Below are 25,639 nucleotides of genomic sequence, written 5' to 3' on the forward strand. Positions count from 1 at the left end.
ATTTTCAATGACATTTGGATTTTATCGACTTTCGAACTGATTGTTTATTTGATTCAGTGTGTCACTGTAGACCGTAGCAACGCACGGACAAATTTACTAGTAACTAATCAAAAGAAGCAGGCTGAACATTTAAGAGCAAGTAGAGTCCAGTCAGCTGACTATAAGACATTAAATAATATATTTTAGATGAGTTGGAGGAGAGAGAAGAGGAGAGAGAAGGGAGATGGGCTACTATGCAATAGCCAGCTCTTGCACGTGCTCTTAGGCACTTTGTGAGAGTGAAAGGTGGGCCATATGTTAATAAAGTGCTTCATTCTTATAGCCAACTATTATACATGTTAGCTATAAGATGACTACAAATGATATATCATCTTGTTATAGCCAGCAGTTGGCTATACTATTGGAATTGCTCTAAGACCTACTATATGCTCTCTCTCTCTCCTAAACTAGGATGCATATTAGTTTTAGTTAAAGTTAAAATTTTATAAATTTTGTTTAAATATATAGAAAATTATAATAACATCTAGAACACTATCTTAATATTATTAAAATAATTATAAAATATATGTTTATATTATATGCGTTTGTTATTGTAAAGTTTATATGTTTTCATTGAACAAACTATATAAAGTTTGACTTTAATTGACATAATATGCATCCTAAATTAGAAAGAAAGAAATATTGTAATAAAAAAATTGTAGCATAAATGTTTTCACGGAGTGGAAGAGTCCAGGCTGACCACTCCCAAATATTCTACTCCGAGTTCCGAGTTCCGAGAAGTATCTGCCCATGCCCGCACGAGTTCCGAGTTCCGAGGTCATTTAACGAGTCCTGACTACAGGTTTTTTAATTTGGTCGCTTCTCACGAGGTTGAGGCTTTTACATCCACGGGGTTGTGCCAAGCGAAGGAATCGGCCGAGCAACTGAAAGTCTGAAACGCAAGCACTGCTGCACAGATGGGTGGTGCTACTGCCTTCTTCTTCCTCTTGCTGCCCCTCTGGGTTCAGGATGCAACTGCGGCTGATCTTGTCTTAACAAGAAGTGATTTCCCACGGGACTTTGTCTTTGGAGCTGGAACCTCAGCATATCAAGTAAGTAATCCTTTTTTAAGGAATCAAGTAAGTAATCTATTTTGTTTGTGCAGACAGTTCTGGCGTGTATACTGTTTAGTTCATCAAGTGACGTCGTTAATGTAATACAGTTTCCTCGCCCTACTGGATTTTGATGTTTCTTTTGCACGCAGTATGAGGGTGCTGTTGATGAGGATGGCAGGAGCCCAAGCATTTGGGACACTTTCACTCACGCTGGTTAGTTTCTGCCTGCTTTTCCTGCGCTGCAATGTCGGATACCATTTTGTGTTAGCATGGGAGTATGCATATTTTTGTGGATACTTGCATCTTTATATCTCAAATGCCTACGAATCAGAACTTTGAGCAATCTGTGAGCAGTTTTCCTGTTGCATTTTGTTCGTATTTGAGATTAGTTTCCTCTCGGCACAACAATTCCACACTCCGTTGCTGAAGCATAACTACATTTGGCCAAGAGCAGAACTGCATGTGGTTGGCCAAGAATTCGTTCGCTGTGGTTAGGTTCAAGTCGGTAATTTTGATGATTCGACTTGCGCTTGCAGGCAAAATCGCAGACAAAAGCACAGGAGATGTTGCTGCAGATGGGTACCACAAATACATGGTAAATAATATGGGGCCTTGCAAAATCTTCAGTACCTTTTAGTAGTTCTCAAAGGAATTTGTCTTATCTGATTTTGCAGGAGGATGTCATGCTCATGTACGAGACAGGCCTAGAGGCCTACAGGTTCTCCATCTCCTGGTCAAGGCTTATTCCAAGTATACAAATTCTGCACAACCTTTCATCCACAAAACCACTATACTTACTCTGTCCACAAATAAGTGTACTTCAAGCTTTTGTCCTAAGTAACTTATTAAAACTTGGCCAACTTTATAGGGCAAATTGTAGCAGCATTTATGAAATTAAATTAGTATCATTAGGTCTGTTTGACGTCATATATGTTGTTACTCTTTTTCATAAAATTGGACAAATTTTGAAAAGATTTAACTTAGGACAAAAGATAGAAATAAACTTATTCGTGGACAGGGGGAACAGTTTTCTAATTTATCTCATCGTTTTTGGAAATTTCTGCTTTACAGATGGACGTGGGGCTGTCAATCCTAAAGGTCTAAAGTTCTACAATAACCTTATTAATGAGCTAGTGAATCATGGTATTTTTTTTTCGTAGCTTTGAGCGTTTAAGTAGTTAACTGCAATCAATTGCTAGGTTCATGCAGTAGACAAAAACTATTTCCTTTCAATAAGTCTACAGTAAAAGGTTGAAGGCATATTGATATTTGTGATATTTATACAGGAATTCAAATACACATCACACTTCACCAACTAGATCTGCCTCAAATTCTTGAAGACGAGTATGGTGGATGGCTGAGCCCTAGAATTGTGTAAGTTGATATGCAGTTTCAGTACTTGCAGTGGCAACTTTACATAACATTGACATACAACATAATGTTTGCCATATTCACCTATTCACATCTACTAAATGCAGCGAAGATTTCACAGCGTATGCAAATGTTTGCTTCCGCGAGTTTGGAGATAGGGTTGCATTCTGGACGACTGTGGATGAGCCAAACATCGCTATATATTCCTCTTATGATACTGCTCTGTTCCCCCCTGCCCGTTGCTCGGATCCATTTGGAATAACAAAGTGCACCGTTGGGGACTCTAGTGTCGAACCATACATAGCAGCTCATAATACCCTTATGGCGCATGCATCAGTTTTCAGTCTATACAGAGAAAAGTATCAAGTGAGTGAATTATCTTGTACTCAGTGTAGTTTTGGTGCCGCTTAGTTTATTAATAAACTGCGATACTCTAAGCCATCTTATTTTTTTAAGAATGCATGGAGGCACCGTTTGCATTCATATATTACACAGTAGCCACATTCTAGTTCCGGTTTTTAATAGGCATTGACAGTAGTACTTCCTGGGGAATAGTCGGCTTATTTTGCTGGCCTTGATCCCTTCAAAGCAGGGATGCACATCAACATATTTTAAGCGAATGTACATAGTAAACTCTTAGTCCGCTAGTTGATTGGGCAGTGCTCCTGCATTTTCCCTAGATAAATTATTCCGTTCTCATTGTTTCCCTGTTATGGAGCATTTTTTTAAGGTATATGCTCATAAAAACTAAAAATGAACCTTTTGTATGCAGCCCATGCAAAAAGGAGCTGTCGGCATAAATATCTTCTCCTTCTGGACTTATCCACTAACAAATTCCACGGTGGATTTAGAAGCAACTCAGAGGTGTAAACATTTCTTGTTTGGCTGGTATGATATTTTACCTCCATTTTGAGAACTGAGTGCTAGCTCAGTGGCTGGAGTTCAAGGTGCTGAACCCGCCCATCCTGAGTTCGAATCCTGCGCAAAGCGCGGACTCATTAGGGGTGCTATTCGTGCTGAAAAAGCACGGAGAGGTCGCATATTCTATCTAAGAACGTATAGCCAAGGGAGGGATCATTCCCCCGTTGATAACGTATTTTTTATATTTTTGCATTTTTTACATCTTAACTGCGGTACTGGCAGGATATTAGAGCCATTGGTGTTTGGGGACTACCCAGAAGTAATGAGGAAGAATGTTGGCTCTCGCCTTCCACCCTTCACAAAAGATCAGTCTGAACTTATCAGGGGCTCTTTAGATTTTATTGGAATAAATTACTACTATTCTCTCTATGTGAATGATCGCCCTCTAGGGACAGGTGTTCGAGACTACAATGCAGACATGTCTATTTATTACAGAGGTAAGTATCCTTTTCTGGATAGTGATACGGAGTACTAGAATTGTCATTGCTCGTAGTTTTGTGGCATGTGGATTTGGAATTTGACACATTTTTTTGTTTGTCTCGGCGCATTGGGCTCACAAGCAAATAATGCAACTAAGATATGCAAAAATAGGCCGGAGTCACAAATGTTGCGCATTTCTCTGATTGAAGTGTTCAGCCATCCCTAAACATGTTCAATGTCTAGTATTATTTATCTTCAGAGCCTTGTTTTTTTAGGTCACCTAGTTACTTTTTCTGCCATAGTACTGCATCTAGGAACTGTAACTTTCTTTTAACCATTTTAATCTCAAAGTATGCTATCTGTTCACCACTTTACTAGACATATGTAACTGAAAAGTGTCGCAGTAGTGCTTTCTAACAAGTGATTTCTTTCTACGGCGCAGGTTCTCCGACAGACCCGCCAGTTGGTAAGGTAAAAGGATGTGCCAGCAATGTGTTTTGGAATAACTCCAGTTCTTGTGGCCAAGCAATGCACATGTGTTGGATTATATGTTCTCAAGTCTCAACTGAATCAAGAGATATGACCAAAAAAATACGCAGTTAAAACTGTTATTTTAAACAGAATCAAGAGATTAGAAAAGAAAGATGGCTTAAAAGTTAAAACTGATATTGCAAGGTTGACAATAACTATCCAGATCATCTCTTGGTCTGCAGGGTGCCCCAAAAAATGTTCCAAGTGATCCCAAAGGGTTGCAACATGTACTGGAGTACCTGAAAGAAGCCTATGGGAACCTTCCCATCTATGTGCAAGAGAATGGTAATTCTGATTTCCCGCCAGAAGTAAGCCTGTGCTAATGAATATAATTGATTCATACATCCGCCAGGTATGGGCTCTGCCGACGACAATCTATATGACACCGATAGGATCGGTTACTTGAGCAGCCACATGGAAAGCACGCTAGACGCAGTTAGGTGCGTCAAGACCAAACAAATCTAGTTGCTTCAGCATTTTACTTCCAAAACAGTGCAAGAGAGCAGCTCTGCCCGTTAACCCATTCGTTTCAGAAGAAGTAAGAGGAAGCTTGCTCGGTCTCTTGTTCTGCAGGAACGGAGCTGACGTGAGAGGCTATTTCGCCTGGTCATTCATGGATGTGTTCGAGTTCTTGAGTGGGTACCAGTCCAAGTACGGCATGTACCACGTCGACTTCGCTGACGAGAGGCGGCCACGGCGAGCCAGGCTCTCGGCTCGCTGGTACTCTGCCTTCCTGAAGAAAAAGGCTGGAACCTCTACGGTTTTGTCAAGAATGCAGCATCAGAACTCGGAGTTGGACGCCATGTCCTGATTCCTGACTCTCGTCCCGAGTACGGTGTGTGCGCGCCTAGTGGCCGCCGGTGGTTGGGAGTCGGAGATGAGGCGCGCGCCTCCGTGTATATATGCACTTGTGCTCGCCCGTGAGCAATCGAAAAAGGGAAACACTTGAATTTTAGTACTCCTTCCAATTCATATTACCTATCGATAATATATTAGCGACAATAATATGTAGGATGTCAAGGTGGGATCCCGATGGGGTCTCACTTTTAGTGTATTTTGTCTTTTCTAGTTCAAAATTTTGTGTCAAAATTTACACTAGAAAAAATAAAATGTACTGCAGGTGGTGCTTCGGTGGGATCCCGAGAATATTATGAATTGGAGGGAGTATCAAGTTTTTTTATTTACAAAATTCCCACTTGCAGTATAATAATATGGATTGGAGGGAGTACAAGTTTTTTATTTACAAAACTCAGCTTAACGAAGTAGAGCAATTTTTTGAAGCCGAGAATATTTTCTAAAAACTCATAAATATAAAAAAACAGTGAATATTCTTTGAAGCCATGAATGTATTTTCTTTGAAGGATGTGAACATTTTTTTCAAAACTCCTGATATGTTTTTGAGCCCACAAATAGGTTTTTTAAGCCTTGAATAATTTTTGAAACATGGTCTCTTTTTTCAAAAACTTGGATTTCTTAATGAAAACGTTTTCAAACAAAAATAAAAAAGGAAGGAAAACAGAAAACACAAGAGAAAAGGAAACATAAAAAACGCAAAAGAAACTCTTAGAAAACATGCCTTATTGGGCTCAGACCATGAGCCAAACCCTTGAAGGAGAACAGCAATAGCGCCCGCGTTGAGCGGAGAATAGAATTTCGATGTAAAGTGACGACAAACAAGGAAATGGCCACCATATATATTACTGGTTGAGCATCCATATATTTTCGCGGGTCCTCAAGTTTTTGTCTTGTCGCACATATTTAATGTGAAAATTATCAGTATTGTGGAAGATATGCCCGTGAAAATATTTTTTAAATGAATAGTTCAATGGCTACACCATGCAACTAGAGGAAAGAGATATTCTTCAAGAGTGCAAGCCGAATGATGCACTTCTATTTCACATTGCCTTCAATGTTTGCTGCCCGTTCCTACATGAACTAACAATTGGTATAAGTAACAATAATGAAAACAACAACATACTATAGCTTTGTCAACCAAAGGTTGACATCATTCCTTGTTATGACCTACTCAAAGCAACAATTTGTTTTTCTTGCAACAGAGAATGCTGCGCCAGGTAACACCTTGAAGATTCTAAAGTGGCCTTGTATTCAAAATCAGAGAGGGTACTATTAGTTGAGAACTAAAAAATCATACTTAAAACTACTATGAGAATAAGAAAAAACTAGCAAAATACATCACTTTCAGATGAATGTTAGTCAGACGGGATTTTCTTTAAACACGATGAGTCAAACCATTACCACTTGAACCTACAAAGTAGACAACCGCACAAACTAATTGAGGTACGAGGTTGCAATAATTGGAGCAGATAAACCCATATGTAGTTGGCACTAAACTATACTGTACATTCAAACTCAATACTTGACACAAAAAACCATCAAAATAAATTAGTTACCCTGACTCATCAACAATACAAAATAAGATGGAAAAATAGCTACAACACACTAGCAACGTGGAATTTTTTCATAATCATACTTCAACTTTGTATGACCTCACAAATCTACGGACACATCATTGTTGCTTCAATCTCACAAATCCAAACTGGGCTAGAGGCTGTACAACGGTCGATAATGCCGTCTTTTCTTATTTCACTTCATCTAAAAGACGAAAAACACAGTGTACAACGGATATTGTTTGGATGGTTTTAAAATTGTGGGGTTGTTTAAATTAAACAAGAATACGGATGGGTAACTGTGAGTTAGAGAAGACCTCTTGTAATGGAGAAAATGTTTTGTCCTTTTCTTCTAGAGAATGTCAGCCGACAAGCTTTTTGATTTGAAAACAATAGTTGCACCTTTTACAAGAACATTCAAAGTAAAACTTGGGGCTCATCGATCCAAATACACGAAGGTTCTAAAATAATAGCTAGCACATGTACGTGCTATTTTATTGGCTTCCTTATTACAATATTCAACTTGCGCTCTTTTTTCGATAAAGAGAATATAGTAATATCGAGAGATACCAATTACACTCAGCTTCTGCAACAACGCAATACCCTAATGGTAATACGGATGCACACAACAAACAGTAAAAAAACTATGAAATAAAAAGTCCCACTACGGTATTCTAGCCGTAGCAGCAACACTACATTTACCACCAAGACAACACCTGAATTCCAGGCTCTCAAAAGCGTCGCATCCAAGAAGGAAACAGTGCACAAGCGTCATGTCGTCCGATCAAAAGACGTTAGATTTTCACCCCAAAGATAATCCCCGCTCTCAAAATAATGCCTTCAAAAAAACCATTGTCAGGCACAACCAATTAAAGCCACACCTTGAAATTTCACCCTGAAAGGTAAGACTCTAAACTTCACCTGTGCTGCCGCCTCCACTTGCATACTGCTGGTGCGAACCCAGAATACCAAACAAGTCCCTTAACATCGCAGAGACTCGAACCTCCATTGCTAGTCCTCCAATCTAGCCTTCATGATATTCTCCGCATCTGATTTCACCATGGACCAGAATGTCATCTAGTGGCAACATATAGCAGAGCTTCACGCCGCTCCCTCTAGAACCAAATGGTCGGAATAAAAGCATGGGTGCGTACGACCAAATACCACCCGATCCAGCAAACTCCAGGCATAACATGCACTGTTACATTCGCTGACGGAGCCTTCCGGAACTCAACACCCTAGCCCAAATTCAATAGGACAAGCAACAAACAAGTCTTCGTCTTGGCGCCATAGAAACCCTAGGACCGCCGCCTTTATTCAGGCCAAGCCCCCACGCAATCGACCATTCCCGCCACCTGCCACACCGAAAAGCCGGCAGAACGAACGACCCTGAAATGCGGGAGCCAGCAGGCTACACAGCAGCCCCCGACAGCCATGAAACCGTAGCCCGCCAAGCCCATCTAGGCCGAGATCAGGCCCAGGCCACACCGCCGCCGGTAGTAACTCGAGGCTGCCGGCGGCATTAACCACCAAGGTCCGCCGCTGCCGTAGCGCCGCCTCCGCATCCCTCCACCAGCCAAACCACCCCACGCCCCACCGTGCCGCCAGAGGATGGCGGGCATAGGTGGGGGACCTAGACCCACGGTGTGCCATCACCGTCCGACGAGACAACCGCCGTCAGGCTGGGACGCTGCCCCGACCTCTGCCCACGACCATGCTGTCGACACCGCACCAACGGACATTCAACTTGAACTCTACCAAAATCACAACATAAGATAGAACAGTCATCACAAATTGTTGCCGCTGACATCAAGAAAAGCCCCTTGCGTCATTGTCTCTGCCATCTGAATACTGAATACAATCAGTTTGGACTATAATGTTACAAGTTTACATTTTCTCTCTCTCTCTCTTTCACTCATTAAATATACTAAGTGGCATTGCTAAAGATATCACAACTGTACATTCCTTTAGCCAGGTCACCAAATTTTGCCAAACAAAACAGATCGTGCTTGGATTTTTTCCCTTTTTTCAGAACAGCATCAGGTAACACTAGAACTGTAGAGGATCCGAACCCCAGCATCAGTGCTTTGGATGATTGTACGTCGCGCGAGTTAGCGAGGTCCAAATAAAACCAACTTCGCTAAAACACACGGCGACGGGAAAACCTCCAAAGTCCAAACACTCCAGAGTCATGTCCGTCGCCGCAGCCGACTGGCTCCCGTCGGCGACCGTCACGGCGTCTGGCCGTCCGGTGCTGTCCGCCGGCGAGATCGAGCGGCACCTCCTCCCGCTCGCCGATCTCGAGCCGGAGGAGAACCCCCGCCTCGCGCCCCTCCGCGGCTGCCTCCTCGCGCTCACCTCCCACCGGCTCATCTTCCTCCACGAGCCCTCCCTCTCCGCGCGCGCCCTCCCGCTCGCGTCCATCGTCCACCCGTACCCTCCCCACCGCAAGAACAGCCACAACCCCCTTCGCTCCATCTTCTCCTCGTCCTCCTCCTCGTCGCATCACCCGCGCATCCGCCTCCAGATCTCCCTGCCGCCGTCGCGATCGGAGGTCGTCGCCGTCGTCGTCACCTGCAAGACCGACGTGGATGTGTTCTACGGGAGGCTGGTCGAGGCCATCCGCGCGAGGGCCTGGGAGGTGGCCGCTGCGGCTGTTCCCGCGAGCGGCGCCTCGGTGGCGGAGGGAGCCCCGGCGCGGGAGGATCTTGCCATCAGGATGCCCGTGGTTGGAGTGTCGGGGATACTGCGGAAAGAGCAGGAGACGTGGGAGAGTGCGGGGCAGAACTTGCAGGATGCCTTCCAGGATCTCAACGCCCTCATGGTTCGTTCTTCTTTGATGCTTCCTGCTTAAGATGATGCCGTCATTCATTAGTGTTTGTACGGGACAACAAACATCTGAGATTGGATTTGGATCACCTGGCTCTAAATGGCAATGAATTGGTCCTAATTTCGTGAGCATCCTTCCTTCCTATACAGAGCAAAGCCAAGGAAATGATGGAGTTGGCAGAGAAAATGAGGCAGAAGCTATTGACGAACCAATCAAATTCCGGTGATGAAGAGATGGGTTCTAAGCAAGACATGCAGGATTTATTGTTGAGCGTTGGCATCGTGTCTCCCGTCACAAAAGAAACTGCTGGCGCTTTGTACCATCAGCAGCTTTCACGACAGGTAATTTGTGCTCACTCATGGTTTTTGAGCACTTCTGGTTGAAACTCATACTTAGTGTGTAGGTTAATTGCGATGAGAATAATAATGCGTAATTTATAAAATCACATGCCAATTACCAAATGTTTAGGAAGGTACCAAATAATGTAAGCACAGCAGTAGTTTCCAGTATAAATTGTTTGTGCTTGACGGAAACACTCGTAGTCCTTTCCTTCCATCCAATGGGAACCTCTACCATACTGACTACTGAGTAGTACTTGATGGTCATTTGTATGTTCTGTATTTTCATGCTGCTTATACACGAAGCTGATCAAATTTGGAACCCTGTAAGGCCTTGTTTAGCTAGTTCGGTCATAGATTTCAGTTATTTGAGGTCATAGGATGTTGCAATACAAGATGCAAGTGGGATCCCGCTAAAATCCCACCTGTGGTTCATTTTGGTATTGCTAGTGCAAATTTTGGGTCTGAAATTCGCAATAGAGATACGAAATTGAACTTTAAGTGGGGTTTTGATGGGATCCCACTTGACACCAATGCAACACATTTCAGTTCCCATTGAGCTAGTGTAAATAATCCCACTGAGAACAATAAACCTGCCCTGTGTTTGAGGGGGTCAGGGGCTACTTCCCACCATTCAAGATACAAGAAAGACCTCTCACACTCTTTCTTGCATGTTCAGTTGGCAGGAATGAGAAATCCATGTCTTTAAGTTCCCTCTACTCTGAAAACACTTTATTTTCTTGTTCCGATTTGGTTCAGTTACGCTACATAATACTAAGAATTGCACTTACTGACGCTTCTTTCATCCGGTTCCTGATCAGCTGGCTGACTTTGTAAGAGTGCCTGTTGAGAGAGCAGGTGGTATGATGGCACTAGTCGATGTCTACTGTCTCTTCAACCGTGCTAGGGGAACAGGTATGTGCTTTTGCTGATGAATATATCTAGAAGAAATTCCCTTGTGAATCGTGTTCTGAAATTGCTTTTTTTGTTTGTTTGTTCTAGAGTTGATCTCACCAGAGGATCTTTTGCAAGCTTGCTCCCTTTGGGATAAATTTGATGTGTATGTATATCGTTTTCTTGATAATTGCTGAAGCCTTTTATTATCAGAATATACAAATCCAAGATGACGTAAAAATAAGAGTAACGTTATGCCTTCTATTTTCAGCTGGTTCATCGCCAGCCATTAATTATGGTTTTGATGTTTTGCTTATAGATGTTGATTTGTAATAAGCAGCCCAGTAATGCTCCGGAAATTTGATAGTGGAGTGAAGGTGATCCAGACCAAGACGCATAGTGATGAGGAGGTAACCCTTGGCAATAATAAGTCCAGATTTCATTTTGTATCCATATCGAGTAGCGCTGCACGACATAGCAGGAGTGTGCTAGCAGCCACACAAAAAATTGACTTAATTTTGTCTCGATCTGGCAAATCTGATTCCTAGTGAGATTATAGTTTTAATCAAAAGTATGAAATAAATGACTATTTCTGGTTCATTCCTTTTTGTTAGTGGGGGGTATCCACATGTTTCGATGCTTTAATCAACAACTGCCTTGTGCTACCATCTTTAGTGATAGCACAGTCATACTGATGTCCCACCATAAACACAGGTATTTGCAAGAATCTCATCGCTCGCCCAAAAGCCGGATGCTCTTCAGAAGGGAATAAGCCCGACCGACGCTGCATTTACACTGGGGATTGCACCAGCTTTAGCGAAGGAGCATCTTCTTAATGCAGAAAACAAAGGTCTTCTGTGATTACTCCTTTCAAGTAAGACATGTATTTAGTCCCAGACTGAAAAAACTAACTAATATCATTTGTTTCTCAGGTCTCCTCTGCAGGGACGTCAGTCCAGATGGATTCCGCTTCTACATCAATTTGTTTAATGAGATCGATCCCCAGAATATTTATTTGTGAGTACATCTCTCCCATGTCTCCCTCGAGTTTCAAGGAATTTATATGTTTGATTTTGCCATGATATTACTTTTCTTCGGAGCATATGTTAAAATATTGACTGTATTCTTTTCAGGACAAAAACTCATGGAGTTTACCATACTTGGATCTCAGTGGCAACGGCAGCACATTGACACCATTTTTGATTGATGAATGAATGTGTCGTATCTTTTCATCATTCGGTTGATAAATGAATGTGTTGTATATGAGAGACAAGTTGAGGATTTTAGACTAATTTGGCAAGTTTTTATTCAGCCAAACAAGATTTTCAACACAGGATGTAATGGAGGCAATGTTTTTCTTTGAACCATCATTATGTACTGCCAATCGAGTTAATATATCCTGATATACCAGCTAATGTGCAGACTGATTTTCTATTTTGGCTGGTATCATTGGATTCTGATTGTGCAAATGCTTTTACGGTTTTACCTAAAAATTATGACAAAGATACTTCACCTATGCTACGGAATAAAAAAAGGTGGAACATAGTTTACTCAAGTTATATGCAGGATTAATCCCCAATGGTGGTTTCATTGGTTATGAACTATGTATAGCAGGAGACTGGGAGTTGGGACGTGACAGGAGGCACCTGAATAGGTGGATTCGGGACAGGAATCTTGGATCAAAGTAGCAAAGATGATCAGTCCAAATGCTTTACCCATTAGTGATTACTTGAGTGGATTTCCAGAAATATACAATCAGCTGGAACAAAAGCATAGAAGAAACCAGATCCAAAGTAGCACGAGATCATATACAGAACTAGTGAAAATAGCGCTCACATCATATGCTAACAATTTGCTCCATCCACAGTAATGAACTAATCGAATATTTGGCACCACGCCTCAATTTTACTATATCTCAAAAACATAGGTGTACATACACATGGTTGACACAGTAAACCTTGTAAAACTGAACAGAAACGCTGATAATACCCACACGAAGAAACAACCTGATACTAGCCCACTCAGAGGAGAGCTTCTGTCAAATAAGCATACATACTATCTGTTGTAGAGTGTATATATTTATATATCACAATATGAAAAATGGTAGCAGTGAGTTCTTCAGACAGCCAGAGCCTTTGTTCCTGGAAGCGTTGTGGAGACACTTCAAGCCTGTGCAAACAAATGAAAAGAAGATGCCATCAGTCGCTTATCATACTGGCGTGTGATGCTAAAGAATCTTGTCAAGGTAGCATAGAACAAGAGTAGTTCTGTGATATTGTTGAACTTCGTTCTGTGCCTAATGCCCCAATTTAATCACTGAGGCCCCAAAATTGCATTCGGCAGATGTAATGAATAACAGGTGAAGTGTGTCGTGTGTTAGTTGGTTCTGTTTATTCAACGGCTAAGGCCCATATCATTTTAGCATTCAGCAGAGCACAAAATATATGTTGAATGAAAAGTGACCACTTGAGGTTAACGTACCTTGTTGGCGATGTTGTTGGAGAGCCAGTCAAGTCCCTCGTACAATCCTTCGCCAGATGTAGCACAAGTGCTCTGAATGTACCTGCACCCCAGGAAATAATTTATATTAGGCACCAGCATATCTGCACCCCAGGAAATAATTTATATTAGGCACCAGCATGTCAGACCTTACTAATCCAAAAGGAAGACAGTGACACTAACAATTATCTTAGAGAGGATAAGTAGTGTAGCACCCAGAGGGGTTTGAAAATTCAGCTCAAGACACATTTGATAATTAAACAATAATAAAGTGTCAACTATACTTATGCAACATTCATTATCCCCAGCCTATACGATTCCTGAAATAAGGATCCTTCCTAACTATGACATTAAAGGTCAGTGTAGAAAATCCTGCAATATTGCAGAACACCAGGGGGGGTGCACCTTTGAAAAAGCTATTAGAAGGTAAAGAGCTTCTGAAATAACGTGTTAATTTCCTTACCAGTGCCGCTGGCGAAGGGAGTGCAGACCAAGCTTGTCAGTGATTTCAGCAGCATTCATGGCATTAGGAAGATCTTGTTTGTTTGCAAATACAAGCAACACAGCATCACGCAGCTCATCCTATATTACAGAAAGTTATCCCAAATATTAGATATTAGTTAACAGATACTGGAAACAAAAAGCTAAATGTTCTATCAGCAGGTTCTTCATAAATAAAGACTAGCTGAATAGAAGACATCTAATGCTGCATAACACTTGAGCTATCAACGCGACTTTATGATTTATTGAATGAAAACTTCATTGCAGTGCTGGAAGGTGGAAAACTGCAACAACGTGACAGCATTACCTCATTGAGCATCCTGTGGAGCTCGTCTCTGGCCTCAACAACACGCTCCCTGTCATTGCTGTCAACGACAAAGATGAGTCCCTGCGTATTCTGGAAGTAGTGCCTCCACAGGGGCCTGATCTGTTTTGATATAGCAAACAATGCAAGAATAAGTTCAACGCACAAGTTTTATGTTCATGACTACAGAAGTAATATGGTTCTTTAAAACATCAATGGCAGGAGGAAAAGCAACATGTTAACAAAGGGGTCACATGTTTTCTCCATCTGACATAACAAGTAAATCATGAATACACTATCTTACCTTGTCTTGGCCCCCCACATCCCAAACAGTGAAGCTGATGTTCTTGTATTCGACAGTCTCAACGTTAAATCCTGCAAATTTTCAAAATAAAGTTATTTACATATGGAAGGTGAAACGCAGCTGTTCTTGAAACGCAGTTTTCTCTAAAAAAAAGGTGAAACGCAGCTGGCTGTGTAACTGACTGACTTCTATTTGCTTTACTTTTAAGTTCTAACAGAAGTGAGATCCAAATCCTACATCACTTACCCCACGTACAGGAAACAAGTTAACTTGAATTATATCAAACATTACAGTTGCAGTGCTCTATTCGAATGATATGGTTTGATTTTACATTTGTGCAAACAAATGTGCTCTGCAGCACCTTCGTACAGTTCAGACTTCCTACAATTTAGGACATCACGCAAAGCAGAAGCAGAGGAATGCAGAGAGCACTTACCGATGGTCGGGATGGTGGTGACGATCTCTCCGAGCTTGAGCTTGTAGAGGATGGTGGTCTTACCAGCGGCGTCGAGACCGACCATGAGAATCCTCATCTCCTTCTTGGCGAAGAGGCGGCTGAACAGCTTGCCGAACGAGAGCCCCATCTCTCCTCCTGCTGCCCAACAAAGAGCGAAAAATGAGAAGGTTTAGCCAGGCGGCCCCAGAGATCTGCGCAGGCCAACTTTGATCCGCACGCATCTCTCCACAAACAACTGGGGAACGGCACGCGCAATTCAGAGGGAATGGAACGAGATCCGCGAAATCTCAGCCTCGCGCCTTGCCGATCTACCTACATGCTACATAGCGGAATCGAATTGGATTCGCGACGCAGAAAGCGAAAGGCGCGGACAGATTCGCCGATACTAGCGTGGAAGCGACGCTGTACAGCGCGGCAGCGAAGACGATCACGAGCAGGCTCGCGTGATCCACCCAAAAAAAAAGCACGCAGCCAGATCGATCGAATCGGCGGGGGCCGATCAGATCCGCGGGCTGCGCGGTGGAACTAGAGACCGACGAGGGAGGTTAGGGGAGAAGCTAGAGGCAGTGGTGCTCACCGAGATGGCGACGCCGGCCTCGAGCTCGCTCCGCTCCGGTGCGGTGGTCCTCTCCTGATCTCGGCGGAGACGGTGGGTGTCGGAGCTTGGAACCGCACGGATGGCCGTCGTGCAGTGCGGTGGAGAAGCAGGAGGCTATATAGATGGGCGCGAGGCCCATTCGCTCTCACGTGGCCTTTACACCGCGCCCAGTCGGCCCGACGCCGAACATGGACACTGGGGCCTGTTTGGTTGCCAACAAGCGTGGAGACGAAAAAGTGTGTTTGGTTGTCCATGAAAGAAATATTCCCTGCATCTATGTGGAGCAACGCTTTGGTTTGGCCGTTTCCACCATGCAGAATCATCTCGCGGTCGCTAGAGCTAAACTATGTTGCGGTGATGCGAGGGAGCTTATCGTACTATGATGATTCTCTGTATGATATTGTAGAGCTTGTTCCTAGCTTCAAAATGAGCCTAAGATCATCAAAATTGGAATTTGAATGCTAAATTTATGCTCGTTTCAGTTTTAGTTGTTTCTGCATTTTTCAGGGACGGAGACTCCGGTCTGAGGCCGGAGTTTCAAGTCCTAGGGCCGGAGATTCCTGTCTGAGGCCGGAGATTCCGGTCCCGGGAAGCCCGGAGACTCCGGAGAAGTCCCCGGTCCCCGTGGCCTCACTCTCTGGTGTGTGTGTGTGGGGGGGGGGGGGGGGGGAGACTCCGGTATGTTGTAACGGTCATATTTGGTGGGGTGGACCTATAAAAGGTCCCTTTCTTCCCTAAGGGTTGGTTGCTTCCTCTATTCTCTCTCTCTCTTTACTCCATTGTTGACTTTGAGAAGCTTCATCTCTCTAATCCCTCCATTGATTCTTGCCCCTATTTGAGGGAAAAGAGAGAGGATATCTAGATCTACATATTGATCAATCAAATCCCTCTCTTTATGAAGGAATCCATTGGATCTATATCTTGGAGAAATTTGGTGTTACTACTCCTATTTGGTCTTCCTCTCTTATTTCCTCAATAGATGTTGTAGCTTTGTTAGACTTTGAGAGAGAAAGATTTGAGCATCTTTGTGGTGTTCTTGCCATTGCATTTGGTGCATCGATTTGAGTTCTCCGCGGTGATACGTGGAGGTGAAAGTTCGTGAGGTATTACCTTCGGGAGACTGTTCCCGAAGCTTGTTTCTTTTGGGTCTTTGGACCCTAGACGGTTTAGTGGTCTTGGTGGTGTTCTAGGGGACTCCAATTAAGCTATGGATATTCTTCAAGGGTAAGAGCATCTCCAGCCGCGTCCCCCAAAGGGATTTGGGGCGCGCCGGACCAAAAAACCGTTACAGCCGCGTCCCCCAAAGCCCATTTTTGTCCGGCGCGGCCCGATACGGTGTCCGGCGCCCCGAGCCCATCCCCGTCCCACAGGGGACGCGCCGGGGACGCCGGACACACCGAAAAGCGAGGCGAGCCGACGCGGGCCCGACGCGTCAGCGGCTCGGAAGCCTAAAACCCTGTCGCCTACCTTTGGTCAAGCGACGTTAATGGCGTCCCTGTTTCCCCAGGCGACGCAGGGACGCGTCTCGTCGTGCATGGACGTGTGGCCGTCCGCGCCGGCGTTATTGCGTGCAACCACCCGCTGCCGCCGCTGTTTAAAGACGCCCTGCAGTTCTCACCGCTCACAAACCATCTCTTCGCCGCCGCCTCCCCCCTCCCAGATCTTCTCCTCGCCGCTCCAAAAAATGTCGAGCTCGTCCTCCCGCAAGATCGCCGCGGCGAACGGCTTCGGCTGTGGCAGCCTCACCGTGCCGGAGGCGTGGGCGCTGTAGAACGCCCAGTATCCAGTCCCGCCGGACATGCGGCTGCCAAGCAGCGGCGGCTGGAAGATGGCCGTGAACGGCATTGGCGTTCCGCCGCCGCTGAAGCCGCGCACGGAGCAATGGAGGGACGCCATCAAGGCCCGTCGGGCTCAACTCACCGCCGAGGAGCGGTTGGATCCGACGTTGGCGGCCAACAACAACGACGCCTGGTGGACGACGTACTTCAAGGCGAAGTACGACATCGAGATGCACAGCACCGACGGGCTCGTCGGCGGCCCCAACAGCTGGAACAAGGACGGTCGCGCCCTGTTCTGGGTGTTCCGTGGCGCACCCTCGAGAACGTCATCTGCGGCATCCGCGACGGTGCTCCAAGGTTGGAGATGACGTCGTCATCGCCGCCGTCTCCTCAATGGCAGCCGAGGAGGACGACGTACTCGTCCTCCTCGCACTCTTCTTCCTCAGGACCGGCGCGATCGACGCAGTCCTCGTCGTACTGGTCGGCGCCCTACACCGTCCCCAAACGGGAGGTGAAGGAGGAGCCGGCGACGCCCGTCAACACGAGGCGTGGCGGCAGCGGCAGCCGGCGGCAGCAAGGGAGGCGCGGCGGCGCCCTCCTCATCCCGAAGCCGGAGGTGAAGGAGGAGCCGGAGGAACCGTCGCAGGCGGCGCTGCTGGCGGAGTACGAGCGGCAGCAGCGGCTCATCGCCAGCAGCGACAACCCCGAGGACTGCCCAGGTCTGCGGGCGGCGTTCTTGGCGTCCATGAACGACAAGGACGCCTGGAGGGTCGACCTCGACGCGGCGATCTCCATGTCCATCCGCGACTCCGGCAAGCCGCTGGTGGACCTCTCCGACGACGGCGAGGCAGGACCAAGCGGCTTGGTGAAGGACGAGCCCGTCGATGAACCCGTCGACGAGCGCGCCAATCAGGAGGTCGTCACCGACGACATGTACAACTTCCAGCAGTACTACGACGCCTCCGGCCGCCGCAAGTGGTTCTAGATTAGGTTTAGTTTAAATTTAGTCAAATTTTGTTCGAATCTATGCAAGTTTGGACGAATTTTAATCGAATCTCGTTAAGTTTAAAATTTCCGAAATTTTATTTGGGGACGCGACTGGGGAGCGACGTCCCCCAAACGCGGCACGAACGAAACACGTCCCCAAATGCTCAATCCGGCGCGTTTTGGGGGACGCTTTGGGGGATGCGGCTGAAGATGCTCTAAGGCCTTTGTGATAATTTATTGGGAGCCTCCAATTAAATTGTGGAGATAGGTCCAAGCTTTGTGCGGGTTCAATAACCACCCTCAAGGTCTCAAGGTCCCATAGTGGATCGTGGACATCTCTTTTGATGGGAATTCTCGAGGAGAATACGGTGAGGTCTTCGTGGTGTTTGGAGTGCTTTGTCCTCCACACCGCTCCAACGGAGAGTAGCACTCGCAAGAGTGTGAACTTCGGAATATATCGTTGTCTCCGTGTCAACTCGGTTATTCCTATACCCGAGCTCTTTACTTATGCACTTTACTTTGTGATAGCCTTCGTGCTTGAAGTTATATATCTTGATATCACATAGTTGCTTGCATGCTTAGCCTAAGTTATTGGTGCACATAGGTGAACCCTAGTTATAGGTTTTGTGCTCAGCAAATTAAACGTTAATTTTATTCCGCATTTGTTAAGCTATATTCATAAAAGTTTCGCCTATTTATCCTGCCTCTAGGCGGCATATGTGTCCTTTTAGAGAGTTATTAGAGAAAGATGTGGCGGGTTGTATACTGGAATGATATTAGAAACCGCCATGGTGGCCGATGGGAGGGACAAAAATAAATACATTCACATTGGTCCAAACTTAGCTTATGGTGTTCTCGATGCATTTGACTAAATATTGTAACTCATGCAGATCTATTAATTCTTTTTCTGTGGCAAGGCATGTGTAGTATTTTTTTAACATTATACTCGCATGGAATGCTAATAATTGGTTCCTACAATATGCAAGGTGGGTATTCTACATTGCTCATTTTTTATTCTTTCACATGAAATGTACATGCTAATGAAAAATATTGTTGTGCTAGGTGGTTACGAGTTGTGAAAGAATTCTTGATACACTTGCTCAATTATCCTGAAAATGAAGAAGCAAATATCTCTAACATTGTACGATTATATCTAACTGGCATCGAGGAGTAGATATTAGTTAATAAAAAATAATTAGTCAAGCGCTTATTTCATATTTACACGATGTCAATTATAACGGTTGTCGAAAATAATTAAAGTGAAGTAGAATCTTATCGGTTTTAGAATATCTTGTGATTATCTTTGTCATACACGTGAATTTTTACATGTATTGTAGTGATATATTACGGAAAAAATAACCCGTAGCAAAGCACGGACATTCACCTAGTAATAATAATAACTGATATGCGTCGTGGATGGGAATTCGGCGGCTCAAATTTTGGGATCAGATGAGGTGGATCCGTCCTTCGGATTTTGTGGGAACTATGTGGGTCTACCGTCGGATTAGTTTCGGCCTTCCTGTCACTGCTTGGACGCTCTTCATATTTTGCTCGGATGCCCTACCAATGGCATACACATGGTTCTATATAAAAAAAGGAGGCATACACACATGGAAGAATAATTCGTAGGAAACGATCGAGGACGTGTAGCACCCAGTCGCAACTCGCGAAGCAAACATGGTATAGCAGCCTCGACAAGAAGCTACTTCATGCTCAAGCACGCTCGTGCCACTTCTGTTCAAAATGTATACAAATACGTGTCTTCTTATAGGAAAATAGTTTGGATCTCAGTAGACTTGGCAGGCTCGATGCGCTGGCGATTCACAATGTTTCACGGAGAGCAACCAACTAAAAATAAACAAATGTTAAGCGCTTGCATTCGCACGAGCATGGCCAAATTTCTTGCTTGCAACTGAAGGATCTAGCTGTAGTAGGCCGGCCGCTCCTCACGTCTCTTTCGTGAAGAATGTGTCGGTCGACAAGCAGGAACTAAAATACGAAATGATCCTCATGTGCATGCATGCAAATGTGTGAACCACTGCACGGCTGCACCGATCGTGAGTTTCTGTTCAAACTTTGCCGAAGCGTTGACACAGACGTACAAACGATTGGTCGATCCTTGTAGTTGTTGCCTGAAGTCTGAACCTAACAAATAAATAACAACGATCTGTCTAGCTATCCCTATTGTAAGTTTTAGCAAACCAAATCTTAGGGCGAAGCATTTGACGTCGTTTCAGGACATATACAATACAAGATGTTTAAAGAGGTGCTTACAAAATTAAATTGAGATTCTTATTAGAGCCGGTGCTTTTACTAAGCATCTTTTCTATAAAAATAAGCACTGGTGCTTAACAAAATGTTTAAGCATCTATCTAATCACCGTGTATTGTATATGACTTTATGATTTAGCAGTTAAGCACCGTTACTGTCAAATCGACACAACCAGGTGAGTCAATATATTTATGTTTGCTTCCTCTCCGATTTAAATCTCCACTTTCTTTTTTGCGAAAACCTGAATCTTCACGTGAGTCAATATAATTGTATTTGCGGCGCTCGTACACTTTACACCACCTTGTGTAGCATAACCACCGTGATGATCCAGTCCTGACTAAAAGTGTCAGGACTCGTCGCTCTCCAGGTATGAAGCGTGGAAATGATATTCTACTTGGAGGCGTTTCCATCAACCTCTCTCCCTTCAATATCTTGAGACATAAAAACAACCAGCGTTTCACCGGTTATGGGTGTGCTTGGGTCGATCTCAACGCCGCACCCTTGCAACAAAGGAATGCGCTTCAGCGATGAGTTTAAGCTCTTTTTCTAGTGGTGCTAGTGTAGTGTAGCTTGCTTCCCTTCTCCGTTGTCTTGTAAGCTGGTAACCTCAGATCGCTGTTTTTTCTTTCATTTTGTTGGTACTATAGTTGCAATCCTGACCGGTCGTCACTGGAGTCTGGCATAAGACTCACAATAGACCAGTGCACCAAAGCAGTGCAATTTTGATCGTAGAGGTATAGATTAACCAAGTACATACATATGCAATCTATTGCGCAAATTACAGATGAATTTGAATATCAAAATTTTCAAATATGGATTTCAATTTCTTTAAATGCTTTTGTCCTAACATTAAATTTTGTAAATATTATGGTTTGAAATTGGACTTCATATGGAGCTTGTATGATCAAAGATATGAGGAAAAAAAAGTTTCGGGGTCGAGCTTATGGAGTTTTACCCATTAGTGAGTACTTGAGTGGATTTCCAAAAATATACAATCAGCTGGCACAAAAGCATAGATGAAACCAGATCCAAAGTAGCAAAGGACCAAAAATATACAGAACCAGTGAAAACAGCGCTCACATCATAGGCTAACAATTTGCACCATCCACTGAACTAATCGAATATTTGGAACCACGCCTCAATTTTACTATATCTCAAAAACATACACACGGTTGACACAGTAAACCTTGTAAAACCGAACAGAAACGCTGATAATACCCACACGAAGAAACAACCTGATACTAGCCCACTCCAAGGAGAGCTTCTGTCACATAAGCATACATACTATCTGTTGTAGAGTGTATATATTTATATATCACAAAAATGGTAACAGTGAGTTCTTCACACAGCCAGAGGTTCCTGGAAGCGTTGTGGATACACTTCAAGCCTGTGGAAACAAATGAAAAGAAGACGCCATCAGTCGCTTCTGATACTGGTGTGTGATGCTAAACAATCTTGTCAAGGTACCATAGACCAAGAGTGGTTCTGTGATATTGTTCAATTTCGTTCTGTGCCTAATGCCCCAATTTAACCACTGAGGCCCCAAAACTGCAGTCAGCAGATGTAATGAAATAGCAGGTGGCGTGTGTCGTGTATTAGTTGGTTCTGCTTATTTCAGCAACTAAGGCCAATATCATTTCAGCATTCAGCAGAGCACAAAATATGTGCTGAATGAAAAGTGACAACTTGAGGTTAACATACCTTGTTGGCAATGTTGTTGGAGAGCCAGTCAAGTCCCTCGTACAATCCTTCACCAGATGTAGCACAAGTGCTCTGAATGTACCTGCACCCCAGGAAATAATTTATATTAGGCACCAGCATATCTCACCTTACGAATCAAAAAAGACAGACAGTGACATTAACAATTATTTTAGAGGACAAGTAGTGTAGCACTAGAGGGGCTCGAAAATTCAGCTCAAGATACATTTGATAATTAAACAATAAAGTGTGAATTATGCTTATGCAACATTCATTATCCCCAGCCTATATGATTCCTGAAATAAGGATCCTTCCTAACTATGACATTAAAGGTTCTTACAATCAGTATAGAAAATTTTCTGCAATATTGCAGAACACCAAGGGCACCTTTGATAAAGCTATTACTAGAAGGTAAAGAGCTTCTGAAATAATGTGTGTACCAGTGCCGCTGGCGAAGGGAGTGCAGACCAAGCTTGTCAGTGATTTCAGCTGCATTCATGGCATTAGGAAGATCTTGTTTGTTTGCAAATACAAGTAACACAGCATCACGCAGCTCGTCCTATATCACAGGAAGATATCCCAAAAATTAGATATTAGTTAACAGATACTGGAAACAAAAGTTAAATGTTCTATCAGCATCTTTATGATTTAAGCAGTGCTGGAAGGAGGAAAACTTCGGAAGAACTGAAACAACGTGACCGCAATACCTCATTGAGCATCCTGTGGAGCTCATCTCTAGCCTCAACAACACGCTCCCTATCATTGCTGTCAACAACAAAGATGAGTCCCTGCGTATTCTGGAAGTAGTGCCTCCACAGGGGCCTGATCTGTGTTGATGTAGAAAACAATGCAAGAATAAGTTCAACGCACATGAATTTCTGTTCATGGCCACAGAAGTATTATGGATTTTAGTCCCCAGCCGACATAACAAGTAAATAATGAATGGGTTTTCTTACCTTGTCTTGGCCCCCCACATCCCAAACAGTGAAGCTGATGTTCTTGTATTCGACAGTCTCAACGTTAAATCCTGCAATTTTCCAAAATGGATTTATTTCAATAATGAAAGGTGAACCCCGGCTGGCTGTAACTGTCTATTCCTATTTGTTTTACACTTCTTAAGTTTTAACCGAAGTGAGATCCAAATACTACACGACTTATCGCAGGTACAGGTTTCAAGTTGAGAAGAACTTAGATATCTACATTACAGTGGCAGAGCTCACTTGATATGATTTATGCTTGCATTTCTGTAAACAAACGTGCTATGTGTAGCTAATTCCTACTAGAATGAATTTACGACAGCGGGCAAAGCAGAAGCAGAGGAATGTGGAGAACAATTACCGATGGTTGGGATGGTGGTGACGATCTCTCCGAGCTTGAGCTTGTAGAGGATGGTGGTCTTACCAGCGGCATCGAGACCAACCATGAGAATCCTCATCTCCTTCTTGGCGAAGAGGCGGCTGAAGAGCTTGCCGAACGTGAGCCCCATCTCTCCTCCTGCTCCCCCCAGCAACAAAAGAGCAGAAATGAGAAGGTTTAGCCAGGCAGCCCCAGAGATCTACACGGACCGACCATGATCCATCCGGAAACAGAATTCAGCGGGAATGGATGGATCATGCATGGAGCGCCCCGCTACGAGATCCGCGAATCTCGGGCTCGGGCCTCGCCGATCTACCTACAGGGCTACAGCGCGCGCAGGGAGCGCGCGGAATCGAACCGGATTCGCGAGGCGGAAAGCAGAGGCGCGAACAGATTCGCCGATACACCAGCGTCTAGGCGACGCGGTAACGAAGACAATCAGGAGCAGGTTCGCGTGATCCACCCCGAAAAATATACAGTACACGCTGCCGGATCGATCGAATCGACAGAGCCGATCAGATCCGCGGGCTACGCGGTGGGATTTGAGGCCCGGAAGGGTGGGTAGGGGAGAAGCTAGAGGTGGCGGCGCTTACCGAGACGGCGACGAGCTCGCTCCGCTCCGCTCCGCAGTTGGCTCGTCCTCCTGATCTCGGCGAAGACGGCGCAGAGTTTGGAGCTTGGAACCGCACGGATGCGAGAGGAGGCTTTGGGGCTGTCGTGCAGTGCGGTGCGGTGCATACCAGGCGGCCCGAAGGCGGCTATATAGGTGGGCGCGAGGCCCACTCCTTCTCACGTGGACAGTCGCCCAGTCGGCCCGACGCCGAAGCCGCATGGACAGAGATTTTATCACTTAACACCACTAGTTGCTGACTTTTTATCACAAAACCACAACTCCCGTTTTTTTTTTTTATCACAGAACACCAACTCTTGGTTAATTGCTTGCACATAACAGGAGATCTCACATAACAGCCCATTAGTGTATTAGGGCCCAGAGTGGCACCAAACAGAGAACCAAACACGCTCGCACTATCTTCTCTCCCGAGCGAAGAGAGGCGGAGGCGGCGACATGCGACCGGCCGACCCGGCGGCCGGCACAGATACACGACGTGCACACAACCATTGAAGCCGCATCTCGCTATTAGAAAGGCTGGACGCAAGGTACTAATTGCCAAGTCTGTCTTCTTCACTTTTATATTACTATGTGTTGCTAAATCAAATATCCATGTCTTTTTGTTGTTTCAGAGTAACCGGCAGTTGCCCGAGTACGTGCACCCGCCTGCAGCCTCATCCTCGCCACCAGTTACAACACCTCCACAAGAACCATCGCAGCAAGTCCCGTCTGCACCACCACGGCCAGCTGCACCTACAACTCCACCAGCACCATCGCACCAAGCCCCGTTTGCACCACCACGGCCAGCAGCACCTACACCTACACCTTGGCAAACAGCACCTCGAGCTAGGCAAGCTCCAGCTGCGGCACGTCAAGCTCCAACACCACCAGCCCGGAAGCTCCAATATGTCTGTGGAGGAAGACAACGGATCCATTACACCGACAGTCGGCTTTATGGTTACTTCACAGCTAGTAATGCGCAAGGACATCAACAGGAGGAAGACAATTATGCCTCTTACTGTGTATGTCTGTACGACACTAGATGTGAAGCTTTTTGCCAAAACTAGTGTGATTCATCTAATGAGGCAAACTTAATTTTGTATGTGCTGTAAGGCACTAAATGTAAACTTAGAACATCTTGTAGAATTGCCTGTAGCTTGTGTTTTGGTGAAATTAATTGCCTGTAGAAAGTATTGCCTGTAGCTTGTGTGTGATTCATACGATGAGGCAAACTAATGTTTTGTATGTGCTGTAAGGCACTAAATGTAAACTTAGAACATCTTGTCCAATTGCCTGTAGCTTGTGTTTTGGTGAAATGAATTGAAAATGCATCTTGTAGAAAAGATGGAAAAAAAATGTAAATGTTGGTGTTTTGTGATAAAAAAAATCTATCAAATGGGCTGATTGGCTATCAACCCAGCTAATTACAACTACTGTGTTCTATGCAAACAATTACACCAAGAGTTGGT

The 25,639-nt window shown here is 44.6% G+C and overlaps 4 protein-coding genes across 6 annotated transcripts; 2 read left to right on the forward strand and 2 right to left on the reverse strand.

Moving 5' to 3' along the window:
- Positions 1-882: 882 nt before the first annotated feature.
- Positions 883-5,292, forward strand: LOC127344848 (beta-glucosidase 5). 2 transcript variants are annotated; one of them, XM_051371191.2, is made up of 13 exons: positions 883-1,091; positions 1,244-1,307; positions 1,631-1,689; positions 1,769-1,844; positions 2,166-2,237; positions 2,381-2,468; positions 2,573-2,831; positions 3,238-3,353; positions 3,609-3,823; positions 4,249-4,277; positions 4,520-4,622; positions 4,690-4,777; positions 4,911-5,292. In XM_051371191.2, the coding sequence occupies exons 1-13, from the start codon at positions 957-959 to the stop codon at positions 5,146-5,148; spliced, it is 1,542 nt and encodes a 513-aa protein (XP_051227151.1). In that variant the 5' UTR covers positions 883-956; the 3' UTR covers positions 5,149-5,292. The 2 variants fall into 2 exon arrangements, with proteins under 2 accessions (XP_051227151.1, XP_051227152.1); XM_051371192.2 differs by having other exon boundaries at positions 2,166-2,192.
- Positions 5,293-8,879: 3,587 nt separating this feature from the next.
- On the forward strand, positions 8,880-12,222 carry LOC127344849 (vacuolar protein sorting-associated protein 36). Its single transcript, XM_051371193.2, has 8 exons — positions 8,880-9,569; positions 9,725-9,916; positions 10,735-10,828; positions 10,916-10,973; positions 11,148-11,217; positions 11,522-11,657; positions 11,740-11,824; positions 11,941-12,222. The coding sequence occupies exons 1-8, from the start codon at positions 8,937-8,939 to the stop codon at positions 11,996-11,998; spliced, it is 1,326 nt and encodes a 441-aa protein (XP_051227153.1). The 5' UTR covers positions 8,880-8,936; the 3' UTR covers positions 11,999-12,222.
- Positions 12,223-12,682: 460 nt separating this feature from the next.
- On the reverse strand, positions 12,683-24,315 carry LOC127344850 (ADP-ribosylation factor 2). Of its 2 annotated transcripts, none has more exons than XM_051371197.1 (7): positions 24,154-24,315; positions 23,543-23,698; positions 23,161-23,231; positions 22,912-23,031; positions 22,645-22,763; positions 22,208-22,289; positions 12,683-12,976 (listed from the first exon to the last, which is right to left on the reverse strand). In XM_051371197.1, exons 1-7 carry the CDS (start codon positions 24,296-24,298, stop codon positions 12,971-12,973), a joined length of 699 nt encoding a protein of 232 aa, XP_051227157.1. In that variant the 5' UTR covers positions 24,299-24,315; the 3' UTR covers positions 12,683-12,970. The 2 variants fall into 2 exon arrangements, with proteins under 2 accessions (XP_051227157.1, XP_051227158.1); XM_051371198.1 differs by lacking the exon at positions 12,683-12,976 and adding an exon at positions 21,629-21,893.
- LOC139829910 (ADP-ribosylation factor 1-like) lies at positions 13,766-15,605 on the reverse strand. The gene is made up of 5 exons (XM_071828461.1): positions 15,450-15,605; positions 14,852-15,010; positions 14,416-14,486; positions 14,115-14,234; positions 13,766-13,888 (listed from the first exon to the last, which is right to left on the reverse strand). Exons 2-5 carry the CDS (start codon positions 14,997-14,999, stop codon positions 13,766-13,768), a joined length of 462 nt encoding a protein of 153 aa, XP_071684562.1. The 5' UTR covers positions 15,000-15,010; positions 15,450-15,605.
- Positions 24,316-25,639: the final 1,324 nt, after the last annotated feature.

Source organism: Lolium perenne, chromosome 3 (assembly GCF_019359855.2).
Source record: "Lolium perenne isolate Kyuss_39 chromosome 3, Kyuss_2.0, whole genome shotgun sequence".
NCBI lineage: Eukaryota > Viridiplantae > Streptophyta > Magnoliopsida > Poales > Poaceae > Lolium > Lolium perenne.